Source organism: Cynocephalus volans, chromosome 7, assembly GCF_027409185.1.
Source record: "Cynocephalus volans isolate mCynVol1 chromosome 7, mCynVol1.pri, whole genome shotgun sequence".
In the NCBI taxonomy this organism is placed as follows: Eukaryota; Metazoa; Chordata; class Mammalia; order Dermoptera; family Cynocephalidae; genus Cynocephalus; species Cynocephalus volans.
In genome coordinates, this window is record NC_084466.1 from 15,983,014 (window position 1) to 16,002,008 (window position 18,995).

At 39.8% G+C, this 18,995-nt stretch overlaps 1 protein-coding gene across 1 annotated transcript in view; it reads right to left on the reverse strand.

The window, feature by feature from the left end:
• Positions 1 to 346: 346 nt before the first annotated feature.
• HS6ST3 (heparan sulfate 6-O-sulfotransferase 3) overlaps positions 347 to 18,995 on the reverse strand; it is a 736,354-nt gene continuing 717,705 nt past the window's right edge. Inside the window, exon 2 of the mRNA XM_063103108.1 lies at positions 347 to 1,055. Within this exon, the coding sequence (XP_062959178.1) occupies positions 347 to 1,055 (709 nt within the window). The remainder of the gene's footprint in view (positions 1,056 to 18,995) is intronic.

Here is an 18,995-nt window from a genome sequence, read left to right on the forward strand (position 1 = left end):
CTTTGGCTTTTCACATGTGCCTCTGTGAGTACCCGAACTATAACCTCTGCCACTGCAAGGAGAGTGCAGCGACTCTTTCTTTTGGGGTGCTTCTCTCCTTGACCTTCTAAAGTAGTCTATATTTGATGCATTTCTACCCTACTTAATACCACTGATTGAAAAAATGTCAAGAAAAAAAGTGGATAATCTCCATCTGGGTAAAAATGAAGACAAAAGAAGCAGATGTCCAAATCAAGCTGCATACACCCAGATGTCCTCAATGGTCCCAAATCATCCAAGGTAATGCAACAGAAGGTCAATGCCCTGCTCATCCTCCCCCTCCTGAGAGAGAGGAGAGGGCAGGGGGTCACCATCTCACCACCTGGCTATTGTAGTCCTCAGTGACAGTCCCCTCTGTGGCCCCATCCTCCTTGGGCCACTGGTGGCCCCTGTGCTCCCGCTGCAGCCTCCGCGCCTCCCGCCTCTTTTGCCTGTCTCTCTGATGCTCCAGCTGCTTGGTATGGTGGTAGCGCTGCTGGAAGAGATCTTTTGCATACTCGTAAAGCTGCATGTCCAGGAAGTTCAGCTCCTCAATGCGCTGGCGGGCACCCTCATTGATCTCCACATTGGAAGCCCGTGTGATGTTGAACTGCGTGAAGGGGGAGATGAACTTGAGGTTGAATGTCCTCTCGAAGAGAAACTGTGTCTTCCTCTGGAATTCGGTGAGCCCAAAGAAGGCCATGTTCTTCAGGTTGTTCTTTGCACTCTGCAACAGGATGGTGTTTCTTTCACTCTCGTTCATGAAAGTCAAGTTGTAGCAGCCCACGAGGCTGAGGTCAGCCAGCATGCGCACCTGGCGGTTGTTAGCCAGGTTGTAGCTGCAGTCCATAAACTCCCGCAAGCTGACCCCAGACCAGTCGTCCCCAGGGTAGCAGGTAGGCAGCTCATCGGGGGTGGGGCTTCTTCCATCACACATGTGGAGAGAGGTTTTCCACGTGGCCCCTCTCTGGACGTGTTTCCACTCGCTCAGGTAACGTGACACTGGATCCCGCAACATTGTGATGTAATAGAAATTCCTGGAAGAAATTAGAGGAAGAATGTCAGTAGTCAACAACCCTAACACGGGGATTCTGAACCTCTACAATTTTATATTGGCATTGTCAATGGGCTCTTCTGCCAACTGTTCAAGGAAGATTGTTTGCCTGGTGTATGTGCATCTCTTTCCATGAAGACATTTGGACAGATTTTCAGGACTAAGTCTGTTGAGCTTTTCCTCCTTGCTGAGTGGGGGGTGGAGGCTGTGGGAAGAATAGTCATTCATTCATTCAGCAATTATTCACTCATGAATTACTGCTGGCAATAACATCTCACATTTACAAAAACCACTATGATTTTAAAAAGTTATTAACCATGTGCTATTTTATTTAATTTTTACAAAAAACCTTTGTAAAAGGTTTTGCAAAGGTAAAACGTACTGTGTAAAGATGGAGCACTACTTGATAGGGAAACGCCCCAAAAGGTGAAGTGATTTATCCAGGTCATGGGACTAGAAGGGTGCTTATAGTTTGGATGTTTGTCCCCTCCAAAGTTCAAACTGAAATTTGATTCCCAGTGTGGCAGTGTTGGGAGGTGTTGGGTCATGGGGGCAGATCCCTTGTGAATAGATTACTGCCCTCCCTAGGGGGTGAGTGAGTTCTTGCTCTATTAGTTCCTGTAAGAGCTGGTTGTTAAAAAGAGCCTGGCACCTCCTCTCTCTCTCTCTCCTGCTTCCTTGCTCGCCATGTGATCTCCTTGCACACACTGGGTTCCCTTCCACTTTCTGCCATGAGTTGAAGAAACCGCAGGTGTGCACCAGATGTAGCTGCCCCAGAATTGTGAACCAAAGAAATCTTTTATCTATAAGTTACCCAGTTTGGGGTATTCTGTTGTAGCAACACAAAATGGACTAATATAAGAAGGCAAGGCTGAAACACAATTCTTCTTTATCTTTTTTCTTTACACTGCTATCTTGGATTATGTCATAGGTGGGGCTGGGGAAGGATGGGTTGGGTGTGCAGAGTAATGTTTACCGAGCACCTACCAAGTGCTAGAAACTGTGCTTTGTGTTCCATGGTTGCTAGCATGGGTAATCCTCAACACAACTTTGGAAAATAGGTTTTATCATTACTTTTTTTTTTACAAATGTCAAGGACACAGAGATTCAGAAAAGTGAAAAATGCAGCCCACGATCCTAGAGCAAATTAATGCTTGGCTTGCAATCTAATCTGGGTCTATTTCATTTCAAAGCTTTCCTGTGTACCATATTGGTACTTAAAAAACAAAATTATATTTATTCAGTGCTTATTAATTGTTAGGTGCTGCAGTTATGATAATCACAGATCTTATCTCATCTAATGACATTTAATGGAACATTGAGAAGAAATATATTTTTAAACGGCCATCTTCAGAATGATCACATAGACCCCAGGATCCCTCTGGTTTAAAAGTATAAGAAAAATGTACAGTAGCAGGAAGAGAGTTGGAGAAGTTGAGAGATAAAAGACCTAACAGTAGGCATTACAGGAAAGTAAATACTGGTTCAAAATAAGGAAAATCCTTCTCACAATTTGAGCAGCCTACCAATGGAATGGCTGCCAACCCCAACCCTGCCACCAGGCATAGTCAAGCAGAGTCTGGGGGTCCCTTTGTCACTGAAGCCAGAGAAAGGACCCCACTGAGGAGCAGGCTGGACTCCAGGCTGTCTCACGATTCTAAGATCCCATGTTGGCCATTTGCCCTTCCACAGAAGCCAGTTTGATCTCAGTTCAATCCCAGTTCATCCTTGGCTCATTGAGGGGAGCCCACTCCAGAAGTATAGGGTCATCCATATTAACTCAGAGTTCTCCTGGGGAGACAAAAGTGGTCTTGAAATGTTCCGAAAAGGACACCAGGCCTTACTGACACCTGTGCAGGTGACTTAATGCTGCAGAGAGCCCTGGAACCAAGGCTCTGAGTGCTGCCAAGTAGGTCTCAACATGACCTACCATGTACTGAGTGGAAAGTTCTAATGTACAGCATGCCTGCCCTCAACTGGCATACAAAGGGCTGAGACAAAACCTACTCATTTCTGTTTGATTCATCTTGGTGTTTGCTCTTCAAAGAAAGTTGATGCCAAAATAAATACATACACACAGATAAGTATATCAATAGATAGATAAATAGAGATCTATTAAGGAGTGACTTTTGGTTATCGCTGCATCATGTCATATTTTGTCAAAGATCTGGGTTAGCAAAGGCAGCGATTGCAGATATTACCCACCTAAGCATTCCTATATGATTCAGGCATATATTTGCACTTAAAGATAAATAGCAGTGTGTATGGCTATATTTAAATCAAAGACTATCTTAAATCCACACAAAAAACTCAGTAAATATATGAGGAAAGAATAAATTGTTGAAGTCTACTTAATGGAGATAATTTATTCCTTCCAATGTAACTGATCACTGCCTATACTATTTAGGAAAAATACTTTTTTCGAGATTTGGGAGCAAGTGTTTTCTAAATTTATTTTAAATTGCAATGATAAAATTTTTCTTTAGATAAATTCACCAAAACACTTGAATGCCAGGTGCTTTTCCTATAGACTAGTGCCCAAGACCCATTTTGTAAACTTACCAAATGCCAGACATAGTGCTAACTGTGTAACCCATTTAAACAATCCTATGAGGTGAGAGCACATTATTATTTACTTTTTTTTCACTTAGTGTTGAATAAACTAAATATTTGGGGAGATAAAATAAGCTGCCCAAGGTCACACTGGTAGTAAGTTATAGACTTAGGTTTACTTGGACTGGCTTATTTAGAAAAAAAAAAACAAATAGTCATCATGTTGTAAAGACAGAAACATCTTGTTTCATAGGAAGAACTCAACCTAATACTTGTTCCACTTGGCCAGGCTAAACCGGATAGAAAAATGCATACCTAGTAAAAGCAATAAAAATTTTTTTAAAAAAGGAATTTAAGGATGCAATGTTTTTAATTTCTCTTTTTAAAAGGAATTGATGAACTGTAGTATTTAAAACTATACATTTTCTATATTCTGTTTGAATCTCTAGCCTTGCCACTAGGTAAGCCAGACAGTTTTGAAATGTGTTAAAGAAACTTCAAAATCTTAAGTAACATTCACTTCCCTTTAAATCAGGAAAGGAATTTATTGAAACTTGAAGGGCAGGCCAGCCTGAGCCCTTGCTCTGGCCAATCACCATTTTACTTTACTCTGTTGTTTTTCACTGTGATGGAATGACAATCCCATCAGTGGGAGAAAATTTCCCAAAAGGTCAGTAAGGAAAGTAGAAAATGACTGACACAGATTTTGGGCTTCACAAGGAAATGCTGATGGTAAAGTTTTGCTCAGAGTGGATAGTACTGTTGTTGAATACTATATGACATGTCATTATTAATCCTGCTTTAGTCCTAGGTTGGGACTTGTTCACATTGCAATTCTATGAGCAGACACTGATTTTTATTTCACAAAACAATAGTATAATATATGTAAGTATACATTTATATATAAATATATAAATAATACAATATAAAAATATATAAATACAATAATGACAATAATAATATAACTCAGTGTGTTACAGATGCCAAATGTATCAGGACAGAAGATTTAAATCAGAAAGATCTTAAAATCTTTAAAAGATTTAAATCAGGATGGGTCTAATAAGACCACAAATAGAAAATTTCTAATTTCCCTGTTAATTGGACAAAACAGAAAACACAGAGAAGTATTTAAACAAAAAATGTTGATAACAATCAATTGGTAAGTCTCAATCTCATTTATATGTCTCAAATTTGACATGATACAGATTTTAAAAGTAGCCATTGGAGGGCCAGCCCCGTGGCGCACTCGGGAGAGTGCAGCCCTTAGGAGTGCAGCAGCGCTCCGCCGCGGGTTCGGACCCTATATAGGGATGGGCAGTGTGCTGACTGGCTGAGTGCGGTGCAGGTGACACCAAGCCAAGGGTTGTGATCCCCTTACTGGTCACGAAAAAAGACAACAACAACAAAAAAAGTAGCCATTAGAGGCTAAGAATTACAAAGACTGGACACATAAAGATTTAACTGTGCCTCCTGGAATATGAAGGAGAGACTTTTGTCTCACTTGGGAAAACTGGCCGTCAAGATTCTGGTATCTTCATTACATTGGAAATCTACATAATCTTAAAGCTGACTGAAGCTGGTTTAGGCTTAAAATGGCCTCGGTTTCAAATTTGGCTTTATTCAGTTTAACATTGCATTTAACAGTGACTAGCTAAATTGTAGGATGATGTTTACATGAGTAAAATAAGTCCCACATGTCTTCGACTTTGGCTAGTAAGCCAAACGGGTCAATTCGTAACTAAAACCAAATCTGACATCAAGCCATAGAAATATACCATCGGAACATTCACACTGATGAGGTACAAAGCTGTCCCATCTTGCGGCTCTGGATCCGAGTGTGTAACACCATCTGAAAACTGCTTTAATCAGACATATTTCGTGTATGTTTTGCTGTTTTCAATCCTACAAATCAGTCAAAATAGAAAGTTAGAAAAATAATACAAATAAACCAACAGAGTTGAAGAACACCCAACTGTTGAAAGAAAAAAAAACAACTGAAAATTTGGTTAATTAAACCATTTTTTTCTCATCTTTTTTTTTTTTTTTCTCCATTTCCTTTGGCTTCTCTACTTCCAGACAGAAAACTACAAAAGCCATTCACGAAATGCTGGCTGTCCCCGGGCCCACACCCAGCCTTCACTGTCGACAGCTTCTCTCCAGTTCCATGAATCTCCTGCCTTCTCCAAAACTGTGGAAACTCATTTTCTTCTGCTCCCGTAACTCCCAAATCAGTTTCTAATAAAAGTACGTAAAGGATTCAGTACTGCTGAAGTCTGCAACCTTATTTTTTAGGCCTAACTTTTCAACAGCACAATGGAGGGGGAAAATCATTTTTAAAAGGGTAAAACAAAGACTAGGGAGGAAGGACAGGCAGCATCCAAGGACTGCTGTGGCCACAATACAGAGGACCTTTACTGACGCCTTCTGTTTCTTTTAACTCAATCTCCTAAGCCTAGACAGGATTATCACTTGTTCATATACGAGGGTACTTCAAAAAGTTCTTGGAAAAATAGAATTAAAAGAAAATACAAATCTCTCCGTTAAATTTTTGAAGTCTGCTTGTATTTATCCTTACAGTTAACCTAAACTCTTCCAGGATATTCAAAAAATAAATAAGTAAGCTATTATTTCCACCCTACATCTATCAATTCATTCATTTATTAATTCTCCACAGTCTAACTGAGCCAAGCACTGGGACTAGGCACCTGGGGACTCAGAAATTAATAAGGCATTGTCTCAAGGAGATCTTGGGCATCCAGTGATTTTGGTCAAGTAAAAGAAATGCTAACCATCAAGTTAAGGGAATGTTCTGCCAATCCCCCTGGACCAGAACAATCCCTAAGACAGATCACTTTGTTTGTCTTGGTGACAGCATCCTGTCAGCAAGTCTTCCATTTGCCACCTACTTCACCGAGAGCTTGGATGAATTCATTTAAGAATGTCTGTAAAGCAATTGGAGCTCTTTAGGACTGTCATTCTTGTGGCCACAGGGTAATGATGGCAGATGCTTGTGTACTCAGAAAGATTCGGGAACGGAGCGCCTTGGTTAGTTTAATAATCATTTTAACTGGTAGTTATCATATGGGCCATCAGAGCTTACTGAAGTTCCAAGAAACAGAACACACCCTTTTCCGTGGCTGGTTTAGAACCACTTTTAGTATCATGCTCTGTCATAAGGTGGTCATATTAAAATGTTCTAAACACAACACAAAGGCATTAGCACCTTCTCTCATTTGAAAGTCTTTGCCATTTCTTTTGCTCATTGTCATTCTGCTTATCTTTTCTGGCCCAGCTCCAGGCCCATATTCATCTTTCTTGACTTTCCAACCTATAGGGTTTACTACATCACCTACTGCACTTTCAACTTGCTTGGAAAGTCTTAGTCACATCCACCCTTTAAGTTCCTTTTTGATAACCATACCTTAGGCCTTGTGTGCCACAGTACCTACCACAGTCCTGCTGACAGCAGATGTTCAAAAAATGATTGCTACATAAAAGCAAATAATCATTACCTCAAATAAGTGTATTTCAATAATTAAGATTAATATTGCCTTTGACAAATATGCTTTTCTTCTCTCTCCTAAAAACTAACCTGATATTATTTTTTAAGGTCTAAAATGTGTGCAAAGAGTAAAAAGACACATGATATTCTAATGCATCTGTCATTTGATTGTGATGGTCAACGAGATGTAGAGAGAGACAGTTAACACAGGCGAAAAAGTAGAATGCAATGTCCCACAACAGGTGATTAGTTTGAGGTTTATTTGCCATGAGGTTTATTTATTTATTTTTTGATATTAAACTTAACTGGTTTTCTTCCCTGCTGCTTCAAGAACCTATGTTTCATTAAGCAGTTTATTGTATAAGTTGTTCCCTTCTTTAATTAGCAAGTTATTTAATTAAAACATGCTTATTGAAGGTTTGCTGTGTGTAGGGAACTGTTCTAGGAAATATGGTGAACATAAGAAAAGAATAAAATGCCCTCAAGTATTGTCAGCACAGGTGTGATAAAGTAGAAAAAGTTATTAATTAGTGAGTTACAGAGATAGAAAAGTGGACAAAGAGAGCTCTTGGTACATTTAAGTTCTGAATACAAGTAGTGAATTACTGAAATAGGAAACATGTTGATCCAGGAAATTCATTTACCAATAGTATTAAAGATGGACTAAAGTGGGTAGAGACCAAGAGAGACATTCAGCAGCCATGGTCAAAGACCAGCAGAGAAAAGCCCAGAACTGTGGGTGTTGATGAGAAAGAATCAGGGACAGATTCAAGAGATATCACACACCCACCTGTCACTGATTCCTCGCCCTTCCTACTGTCAGCCTTCTCTATACTACTTTTTCCACCTCTCTATTTCCTTCTTTCCTTCTGTGTAATCCTTCCCTTGCAATGCTGCAATAAAGAGGAAGGACTAGTATCCTCACCAGAATTGTGTAATAAAGAATATAAGTCACTGGCATCACTTTACCTATGGTGATTTTAAAAAATTCACTTTTATGAGGCTATGACTTGCCTGTCCAATGAGAACACATCTGAAAGAAATTACAAAATGCTAGGTTCACAGGCAAAGCTTAATAAACATATTCCTTCCACTACCAGCTTAACCTTCATAAAATCAGGCAACTAAATTAATAGTTCCACACACCAGTTTTTTGCATTCATAAAAACCAGATAAAGAAGGAACTCTTCTATGCAGCCTTCTCTGATGTCCTCAGTCGAGGGAACCCACCTCCACTGAAACCTGAGCCCCAGTCATGCTTCTTTATTCTAGCCAACAGTGAATGCCTTATCACTGGAACAGGCTTTACACAACCTGAGAGAGGAAACCTTCCCTTACTCACCTCTGATGCCCCAGGGCAAACAATATGCGACCTTAAATATCATGGATGTTCAGTTGTTCAATATTTGTGGAGAGAATAAATATGCAACATTCATCTGACACTGTTTCAAGGATTCCTAGATCTAGTGAAATGTATGGGAAATGGCAAATTTCTCCAAATGCCTCTTGCCTTACAGACTGTGAAACAAGTTTTCCCTGTGTATGCAAGTTTTGCCAAAGCTCAGTGTCTCACGATGAACACTGTGAGTCATTGTAAGGGTGGACGTGGGGGGCATCTGAAGGAGACTGTCGGTCCTCACCATGACATAGGCACAGGCAACTGGATCATCTTAAGCACAGCTGATATGTGCATCTTTAAAAAGTGAAACTTAGCTTCCTCTGCCCTGCTGTACTGTGTGCTGGAGTTATTTTCCAAATGCTCGGATAGAATTAATTTCTTGGCTCTCATCATGGGCTGCCCATTCTTCATTATTTCAATAGAGCATTATCTGCACTGTACTGTATCTGATAGGGGAATTGAGGCAGTTAGAGCTTAGCAATCAGACTGCCCTTTGACACAGTGATGAAAAGGCCTTTTATTCAAGCCTTGAAAACAAATTAAGGAATTTAAGAATGATGTTCTAAGCAAATGAGAAATTGGAAACCATGATTGTTAAGTGTTATTATAAAGAACTTTAGGAGGCTGTGTGTGTCACAGCAGCTGGTTCCAGGGATGTCCACTATTGTGGGGAGAGAATGGAGACACGCACGCAGTGTTATCTTACCTCGCACAGAGCCCTGCACCTCACCGCGACTTCCAAAGCAGCTGGAGCCTTTTGGAGAAGGCGTTTTAATTTTATTTACTACCCACAAATCTTGACTCTTATAACCAGTAGTTTAGGGTGAGAGGCTTCTCTCAGGAGAGGGGGAAGCTCTGCAGCTCCCACCTGTGCACCTGATAACTTTAAAGGGAAGGAGAGTTTGATTTTAGCTGGTCTCAATTGTTTTTCCCCTAAGTTAGAAAAGCAATATATTGTTATGATGGAAAATGTGGGACATGCGGGACAGTAAAAAAGAAGAAAATAAAAATTAACTATAATCACCTTACTAAGATAACCACAGTTGAATATGTATATATACTCATATATATATTTCTTTTCTATACAGATTTGTGATCATAATGTACATTAAATTTTTACCCTGTGTTTTTCAATTAAAAATACAGGGTGAATATTTTTTCCTATTTTATTTAATATTCTTTCATAAGAGTACAATGTTCTTTCATAACAGCCTAATATTCCAACTATAGATGTATCATAATTTATGTGACTGATCTCCCGGTTTTGGACAATTAGCCACATTCTGTGTGTGTGTGTTGGGGGGGGTTACCACAAATAAAAATCTGGTGAGCATCCTAAGCCATAAATATTTGTGCAGAGAATAAACCCTAGGAGTAGCATTCTTAAGTCAAGAGCATTGCTCCTATTTTTTTAGAAGATCTTTTATTTATTTAATTTTTTGAAATTACATTTGTACCCTGTGTCCCCCCCAATTATCCCCTCCCTCCCTCCCCCATCCCTCTTCCCCCACACCCTTTGTAGCCCTAGGAATGTTCTCTCCCTCTGTAAGACCATCACACTGCTGTGGTCTTTCTTTCCTTCCTTCCTTTCTCTCTTAGCTCCCACATATGAGTGAGTACATGTGGTATTTATCCCTCTGTGGGGTTCATCCATGTTGTTGCAAATGGGAGTATTTCATTCTTTTTTATGGCAGAATAGTATTCCATAGTGTATATATACCACAGTTTCCTTATGCAATCATCGATTGTTGGACATTTAGGTTAGTTCCATAATTTGGCTATTGTAAACAGCATTGCTTCTATTTTATTGTCAAAATGCATATACATAGTTTCTGCCAATGAATCCTACCACAGTCAGAGTAGGAGAGGATGGGGCCATTCCATGAGTCCTGACATCCTTGGGTGCAGCTGACACGGCCACCTGGAAGCCAAGGGAGAGCTGTGAGACAGGCTCTGCTTCCTCGTGGCTGGACCAGGAAGGTGCCCTGCATGGAACTTGAGCCAATGAAGGACATGCCAGGACAGCCAGGTTGAGGTTTGTGACATGTTGGAGGGGAAACATTTTTCCAAAAAGATTTGTTTATTTTTCACTTAATGAGCAGCTGGAATATCCAATTAGAGACTAAACATTTGTGGAATCAAATCCCACTCATCAGCACTGCAGCTATATTAAAGCCGACATCTGGATCAGAAAGACGGTAGTCCCTCACCCGATCAAATTCCGTGCCAGTCTGCAAAGACACAGCCTCTCGAGATGTAGTTTTACTGTGACGTCTAGGTGTTAGCTAACTTTGATTACGGGAAGTCACATAGGACACTAAACCAACCAAACAAAAGCATGAAATAAGAGGCGGTTGGATGACATAGGTCATTTCTCAATGATCATCAGTCAACCCCTACTTCCCTAGAGGAAGTGATAATCTTTATCAATAAGATAAAATTTTAAACCTTGTCACATCGCTGCCTTATATTGACAGGAAACCTATGAGCCTCAGACTCACTAAAATGCCATGATTTTAGAGTGGTTGTCACATTTGCTTTCCCTTTCCCCCAAGTGGCTACTGCAAGAATAAATTTCAGGGAATGCATGTTCCGGGGGCTTGTTTTCTCTGTCTTGCTGAGTACAGTTCCTCCCAGAACAGTTTCAAATGTGCCAGGGAGGGTCCTGCTCTCATGCATTATTCAGGGACTTCCGTGATTACTCGGTTCAGAGGCGCCCTGCTTTGTGCTGCATCACTGGGATTTGGGCACGAGGACGTCTCAAGGCGCTTGGCAAAGCTGTGGTTTGTTTATGCATGTGGGTATCCACCTGAAGCCTGGAGCCGCCCTGGAGTGAGATAAGGCCCAATTCACTCTCACTCGCAGCTCTGATCCCAGCCGGGCAAAGCAGAACACAGATAGTACACTCAGATTGTGTTATCAGGCCCTTAATGTTCAGCCATGCTCTCCTCTTAGCTAATTTCTCCGGCGCTGCTTTTAGGAATGTGAGAATTACAAAGGGTAGAGATGATGACGCATCTCCACTGCAATTGTTCAGCGCTGGCCAATTTGGAGACGGAGAGAAGTAAATCAGGACATTTAAGAGCTAGGCATGAGTTCCAATATTTAGATCTATATTTGACAGCTTTGATGCAGATTTTCCTAAAACATCACATGATTTTTTTAAAATCTTCTCTGTGTAGGTTTTGCCATGTTTTTACATAAAGGATTTTTCTGTTTTAGGATTTTCCCACCTTCTATCAGAACGGAGCAATCATCTTAGCATGTAAAACAAAATACCCGAGAATCTCACCCTGATTCCACTTCTTGCCAGATCTCAAAGAAAGAGTGCCTTGGAGGTCATCTCCTAAGGAGAAAGCTAACTTAAAATATGGAAAGTTCCAAGGGAAGTGAAAATTGATATTAATAACAATAATAATAATGGCTAACTTCATTGAGTGCATGCTAACAGTTCTAAGTGTTGTACTCGCATTAACCAATTGTCATCAAAACAACCCTTTGAGTTACATAGGCTTTTAGATGATGTCTGTGATTTCAAAAAGTGAGGGCAGTTTTGACAGTCTCTTTTATCATCTTGTAAAAGTCATGCTTTCTTGGAGACTTACTTTGTGACTTAATGATGCAGCGGCCCAGGCTTTGTTGAACTCAAAGCTCTAGAGGCAAAACGAACATCTTGGGGTGGGGGATTTGTGTTTACCTGTGGATAGGTGGCAGGAGATGAAAGAGAAGCAGCACTTGGCAGGGCCAGCAGTGGACAGGAAGCAGGAGGGACAGAGGGCTTCTGTTGTGTCTCATCGCAGGACCACAAGGGTCCAGAGGGTCCTCAGATATTGACAGTTTTGGAGAAGCCATAGAAACAATTTTTCCAAGCTCTGCACATCCACAAAACTGCATAACAAATTTACACTTGAGGAAAGGTTATTAGAGACAAGGGGGAATTGCTGCAGTTGTGTTAGTTTTTAACACTTCCAAGGAATCTAGAAGCCAAGAGCTGTAGTAATCTAGAACAATAATGGATGGTTGGAAATAGCTATCCCACAGAATTCAGATGAAACCAAAGCTCATGCAATGCCATAGTTCTCTTTTTGGCTTTCAAGTAGGTCTTTTTTGGAACACAATGCTAGAAAAACTCAGAAAAGAATTCAGAGAAAGTTGCTGGAACCTAGAGTTGCCTGTTTCGAAGCCTTTATTCAGGAAGAGAAGATTCAAGGGAAGTACAAGTCAGACTCTGCTCATCTGGACAGAGCATGAGTGCATAATTTGAAGCATGCTGGAAAGCCCACTGAAGATGCAGTGAAAAGAAAATAGGTTTGATGTCAGAAAAATATGAGTTCCAATTTTAGGCCCATGTCACTTTTATTGGAACCTGGTTAGCTTGTGTCACCTCTGGGAGCCTTAGTTTCCTCATCTAAATAGCCAAGGTATAAAGGCTTACTTCATAGGGTTGTGGGAATGATTGAATGAAATAGTCAATATAAAGGGCCCAGCAGTAGCTGACACATCAGAACCTCGACCTACGTGCACGCTCTAAAATCCAGCATCTTCCTATTCTTCAGAATATCAGAGCCTCATAAATTGCCCAAATATGGTGAAATTGTGTATATAAAACAAGCAGTGTTAATGATAATGCATTTTTTTTGCATAACATTTTATAGCTTCAAAATACTTTCCTCATCCATTATTTCATCTTATTCTCTCAACAGGATTATGCCAGAGGCAGTGAAGGAAGTTTTCTCATTTCAGTTTTACAGATGAGGATGCTGACGCCTGGAGATATGAAAGGATCTTCCCAAGGTCAGCAAGTAAGGACTGGAGCTGGGACCTCTCTTTTCCTTCTTTGGCTCCTGTACTCATTTAGTTTTCTATTTAAAAACATTTGTTCATTATCTGTTTTAGGCCAAACACTACGCTAGGTTATTGGGATATGATTGCACACAAGACAGCCTGACCTCAAGGAACTGCATTATCTTTTGAGTAACCTACTCTGTCTTATTTTGTTCTAACATATTTAAGAGTTAGAAAGAAAGCATCAAATTAGCACTTTATTCTGCAAGTTCAGAGGTTTCACTGATAAATATGTATGCATACATATATATGTGTGTGTGTGTATTCACTGATATATTATATATATTTTAAATATACATATAGTTAGCTTATTTTTCTCTGTGAAACTGACTGAAAAAGGGAACCCAGGAAAATGAACCAGAAACACCAGAATATGAACATGCCTTCTGGTATTTTAAAAAATTGTGGAAGAATCATTCTGAAATACCAAAATTTTATACTAAGTAGACATTATTGTGGATTTCAATCTGGGGGCACATATCATGTCTGGTGGTCTTTCTTTTTGTGATGCCAATAGCCAATGATGATCATTCACTGGGGGTTGCAAAATGGTAATATTCTAAGTCTATCATTTCTTTCTCACTTATTAGCTGCCATGTTTCTATAAAGAGAAACTTTCCCTTATTAGCTATTTGATACCCTGAAGTATGTTTCATATAGAAAAGGCAGATGAATATTTGATTCACTTTATTTACTGGTTTTTAAACTAATGAGTTGCTTTCCTACATCCTCCAAAGTGGCTCGTTGTTGTTGTTGTTTGTTTGTTTTTCTATCATTATGAGCTCATGAATCTAAACATATTTAATGTTTCAGTACATCGCAGTCATGCTCCTCACTGGTGCTCCAATTATCCAACTTTAGTCCAGTGGGGATTTATACCAAATGGATCCTGAGTCCTTTCCACATAACCCTCGTAGCCTTTTGTGAATTCTGAAAGGATCTTGCACATTGCAAAAGCTTATCAAAAAAAAAAAAAGACTAAGAAGGATGATGTTTGAGTTTGAGATTTTCTGCAGTTCTGGAGAACAAAGCGATTCCTGCTCAGCATCTCATCGTGGCCAGCGTTGCCTGTGTACCAGTCTCCTCTCTCACGTCCTACCAAGTGGTGTAACTGCTGTCTGTGCTCATTACACCTGTGCACTGAAGGCAAAGTAGAACAGATGCCATTTTTAACATTCATATTCTATGCAGGCCCAAATATCAGGAGTTTCTCTTGCGTTTTCCCTTTTCTTTCTCTTCCTCGGCTCCCATCCACGATATTTTTCTCCGTGCTAGGAACAACAGGCAGGGCTAGTAATTCATTTGTGACTAGATGCCAGTGTCACTCCACAAGCTAATCTAGGGGAAACTAAATTATGCTGGAAGTAATGCGGAGCCCTAATCAGGTTCTCTCCAAAATCCACTTATTCATGATAATTAGTATGAGTTCCTTCCAGAAGCCCTGCTTACCACATGGACATTCAATGGGATCTTTAGATCTTTAGCTGTGGTGAGCTTGGAAGCACTGCTGTAATTCTGCCTAATTAATAAAGCAATGGCAGAAATCTAGAAAAATATAGGCTTGATAATTTAAATCTCTCAGAAAAAAATCAATTCGTTCTGTTTAAACTTTGCCTTGGGTGTTCCCTTCATCAGTTCAAGTGTGGAGTGTAGTGACCTTAAGTTGCAAATATTTTCCTTCAGGCATGATTGAAGCATCAGAGAAGTAATGGCTTTTAGCATTCATTTCTTAGAGTTTTTAAAACACTCAAATGAGGACACTAACTTCCCCACTTTCCTCTGCTATGTGTAAATCTGAAGAAAGAATCTTTAAGACTTTCAAAATTAGTGTAGCTTGGGGCTGCAAGAGGTGGCTTTTACATTTGCACAATCAATACATGAATTAAAAATGAGGGGAGTACCCCTTAAGAAGCAGAATAATGCAACTGTAATTCCCTTGCTTTGTGAACTTCCCTAAACATGCCCCTCTGCACTGAATATCTCTCTTAGTGATAATCAGAAAAAAGTCACCTGTCCTTTTAAAATTGACATATGCTATCAGAAAAAAGTCACCTGTCCTTTTAAAATTGACATATGCTATCATCTCTGTGTCCTCTGTTAAAATGATGTGTACTGTGCTGATGCTAATCTAAGTGAAAAACAATTTGAAGTCATAAAGCAGGCAAACAAATGTTACTAAAAAGAGAGAGAAAACCCATTAGCAAAAAACAACAAAAAATCAGCTACAAGCTTTTCATCAGTTTTGTTTAGGTAGATTATAGCCACAAGGGGGCTCTCGAATCTCCCTAAAATCTAAGTAAGCAAAGAGCTGTTTTTCTAGTAATTAATTTCTACAAATCAATATTACCTATTAATGTACATTACAGAGACAAGCTACAGATTTCTGACACTTTACACTCAAGTCAAAGAGAGAATTTCATATAAAAATTCAAGGAGCCCACACTGATTGTAAGTCAAAACTGAAATTAGTTGCACCTGTGATTCTGTGTCTGCTCTAGCATAAAAAATCCCAACACTGCAAATTTCATCAAAGGTTAAAACTGAATCTGAAGCGCTGTGTGTATAATGGAATACATTGACCTCCATGGATTTAAAAGGCTCTTCGCCTCCTTCTGCCACATCCTGCACCCTCAAACAGCCATGGAGGGTGACACTGCAGTTAAAATGCAATGACCCTTTCCCGGGACAGTGGGAAGTTGCAAGAGCCATTAGTCCTGCAGGTATTCAGCTCATGCTGAGAGCTTGATGGTGCTGATGGTGTTTACAGCCTGCGCCACAAAAGACAGTTGGAATGAAAGAGAGGGTTTTAATTTTCTGTTGAAGACAGAAGATAGGGGCAGACTCTAGTGCAGCACTTGGGCAGAATTGGAGGCTTCAGCAAATGAGGACAGACTGGAAACTCAGCTCGAGCAGCAGAGAGAAAACCACGAGTCACCCCTACCACAGGGAAAATAGAGGAACAGAACAGAAGTGCCCCCAAAACACTCTACCAGAGTAGTTAAAATACCCAACTCTCTTCTGCACAAACTCAGAAAGCTCCTCTGAGCTTTGGTATGAAATGGCTTCTTGATGACTGCCTTTTCTCTAATCTAATGGTAAAATAGTCCTAAAGAAAGGTTAGCATGGATAACCGTTCTGCTGCTATAGGGCAGAAATACTTCTGTGGCATTTGGGGGACATGGTCCCTTTCCTGGACAGCTTGCTCTTCTGGAATCCAGTGCCATGTGGAAGGGTAAGGGGGGAGGGGATACCTGCTGGGGCAGCACAATTGTCCCTCGGGATGAGGGTCTGCACACATTATGGTCTCATGTTCATTCACTCTTGAAATTAGGAATCATCATTGAAGAGAAAATCCCTGGTTCAGGAAGACCAGTACTCTGCCTCTGACTTAGGCACCCAAGAGATGTGTTCTGGAACAATGAAGCTCCCTCTCATGAAATCCTGCATTGCTTGGCATATGCCCCCAATATAAATTGAACTAAGCCTTGGTGTAAACTGCATGGATTTCAGCTAATACAGTTTAGAGTGAGTGGTTCCCTGAGTTTAATTCTCGGTTTAAATAGCAATAGCCCCTATTAATTTGCTTCAATTATTTCTCTTTAGAATTTCAAAAGGTTCCTCCAAGGACTCCAGGAACAAGCTTATCATGTGTTTTGCAGGCCTGGTACAGTCTTCCATTTAAGTCCTTCCTCCTAATGACTTTGCAGGTCACTTTTGTGCTTTCCTGCATCTGTTCCAGAATATTTCTCTCATTCAAGCACCATGGGCTTCCCTTGTTAGACCACACCAGCCAAGACCTGGGGATTTAAGTTTGTTCTAGGGCTTACATTTCCAGATGAGTACCCTGAGCTCAGTCCTGACACACAGCCCTGCCCCTCCAGAAGCGCAGCTAGGACTGAGGCAGACCCTGTGAAGGAAAGGGGCAGACACTGAGTAGACAGAAACATCCAGATCCTTAACAGTTATTAGGGCATTTTGTTTTTGGATAGAGCACATCTAATCTAAGTTCAAGTATATTTCTTTGAAACACATTTTGAACTGACCAGCCCAACTGCTGATCTTTACTAATCAATATGAAACCCATCATTGATGTCTCACTTAGAGGTGTTATGTGTTGAATTGTGTCCCCTCCTCCACCCCCAAAGATACTGAAGTCCTAAGCCCCATTACCTGTGAATGTGACCTTATTTGGAAATCGGACCTTTGCAGATAATTGAGTTAAGATGAGTTCACTAGGATGGGTCATAACCTTGACTGGTATCCTCATAAAGAGGGGAAATTTGGACACAGATATGTTTAGAAGGAAGACGTGAAAACACAAGGAGGACAACACCTTTGCAGGTATTCATTTGCAAGTAATGTCTGAGGCTACCAGAAGCTAGGAGAGAGGCATGAAATAGATTGTCCGTCACAGCTGTCAATAGGAACCAAACCTGCCAATACCTTAATTTCAGACTTCTAGACTCCAGAACTGTGACAGAATAAATTTGTTTTTTAAGCCACCCAATTGGTGATACTTTTGTTATGACAGCCCTAGGAAACTAATACAAGAGATTTATTTATTGGAGAAACATAATGGCAGAGGAAACCTGCACTAGCTACCCCCATGAATGAACCTAGTCTTTATCTATACATGAATTACAAAATGTTTGAGGGAGAAAAATAAATAAGCAGAATAGCTGCCTGAAAGAAAGAGGCAATTTAAGAAACAGAAGACAACCATAAACATATTATTATGATTATCCTAAGACTTTATTGCATCTGCTAAACATGAACAGAATAGTAGGAAAAAGAAGAAGGATCTCTTAGAAATTAATTTACGTTCATATATATGATGAGCCTTAAAGAAATCAGTAGATGAGGTAAATAATAGGGTCCAAGCAAATTGTCAGATATGCAGGAGAGGGGAAAGACAAGGAAAATATGAGAAATTAATTTAAGAGACAAGGAGATGAATTCTATAGGTCTAATACCCATCTAGAAAACATTCCCAAATAGAGAGTAAAGAGAAACAGGAAACCAAAAGGGAAGAAATAATAAAAGTAAAAACAGAACGTTTCATAAGCCTGAAAAAACACAGGTATTCAAATTAGAAAGGCCTGTGGAATTCAAGGAGGTATGAAAGAATTTTAGAACCCCCAAATAAAGAAAAGATCCAAAAGCTTCCAGAGAGGATGGACCTAAAAAGATTAGCCACAAGGAATAAAAATCAAATTGTCAATAATTTTCTCATTGAAACTCTGAAGACTATAAACAATGGATCGGTAGCTTCAAACTTTCCAGGAAAAATTATTTAAACATTGAAATTTCTGCCTACCAAATTTATCAATTAAATGGCATAGGTAAAATTAAAAAATACTGATACTCTCAGCAAATTTACCCCCTGTACACTCTCTGTGAAAAAAGAAAATTTTATTTGAAAAAATATTCTAACATAAGTAAAAAGGAATCCATGAAAAATAGGTGCGATCTAAGACACTATAATTAACACAGTCTGTGAGGGAAATATTTACAAGGATGACAACTCAGACATCCTCAAGAAAAACTTATATAAGAGGAAACTGGTTCCCATTGAACACTGCCAAAATTCATAGAATGGATATTTAAAATAATTATAATGAAAG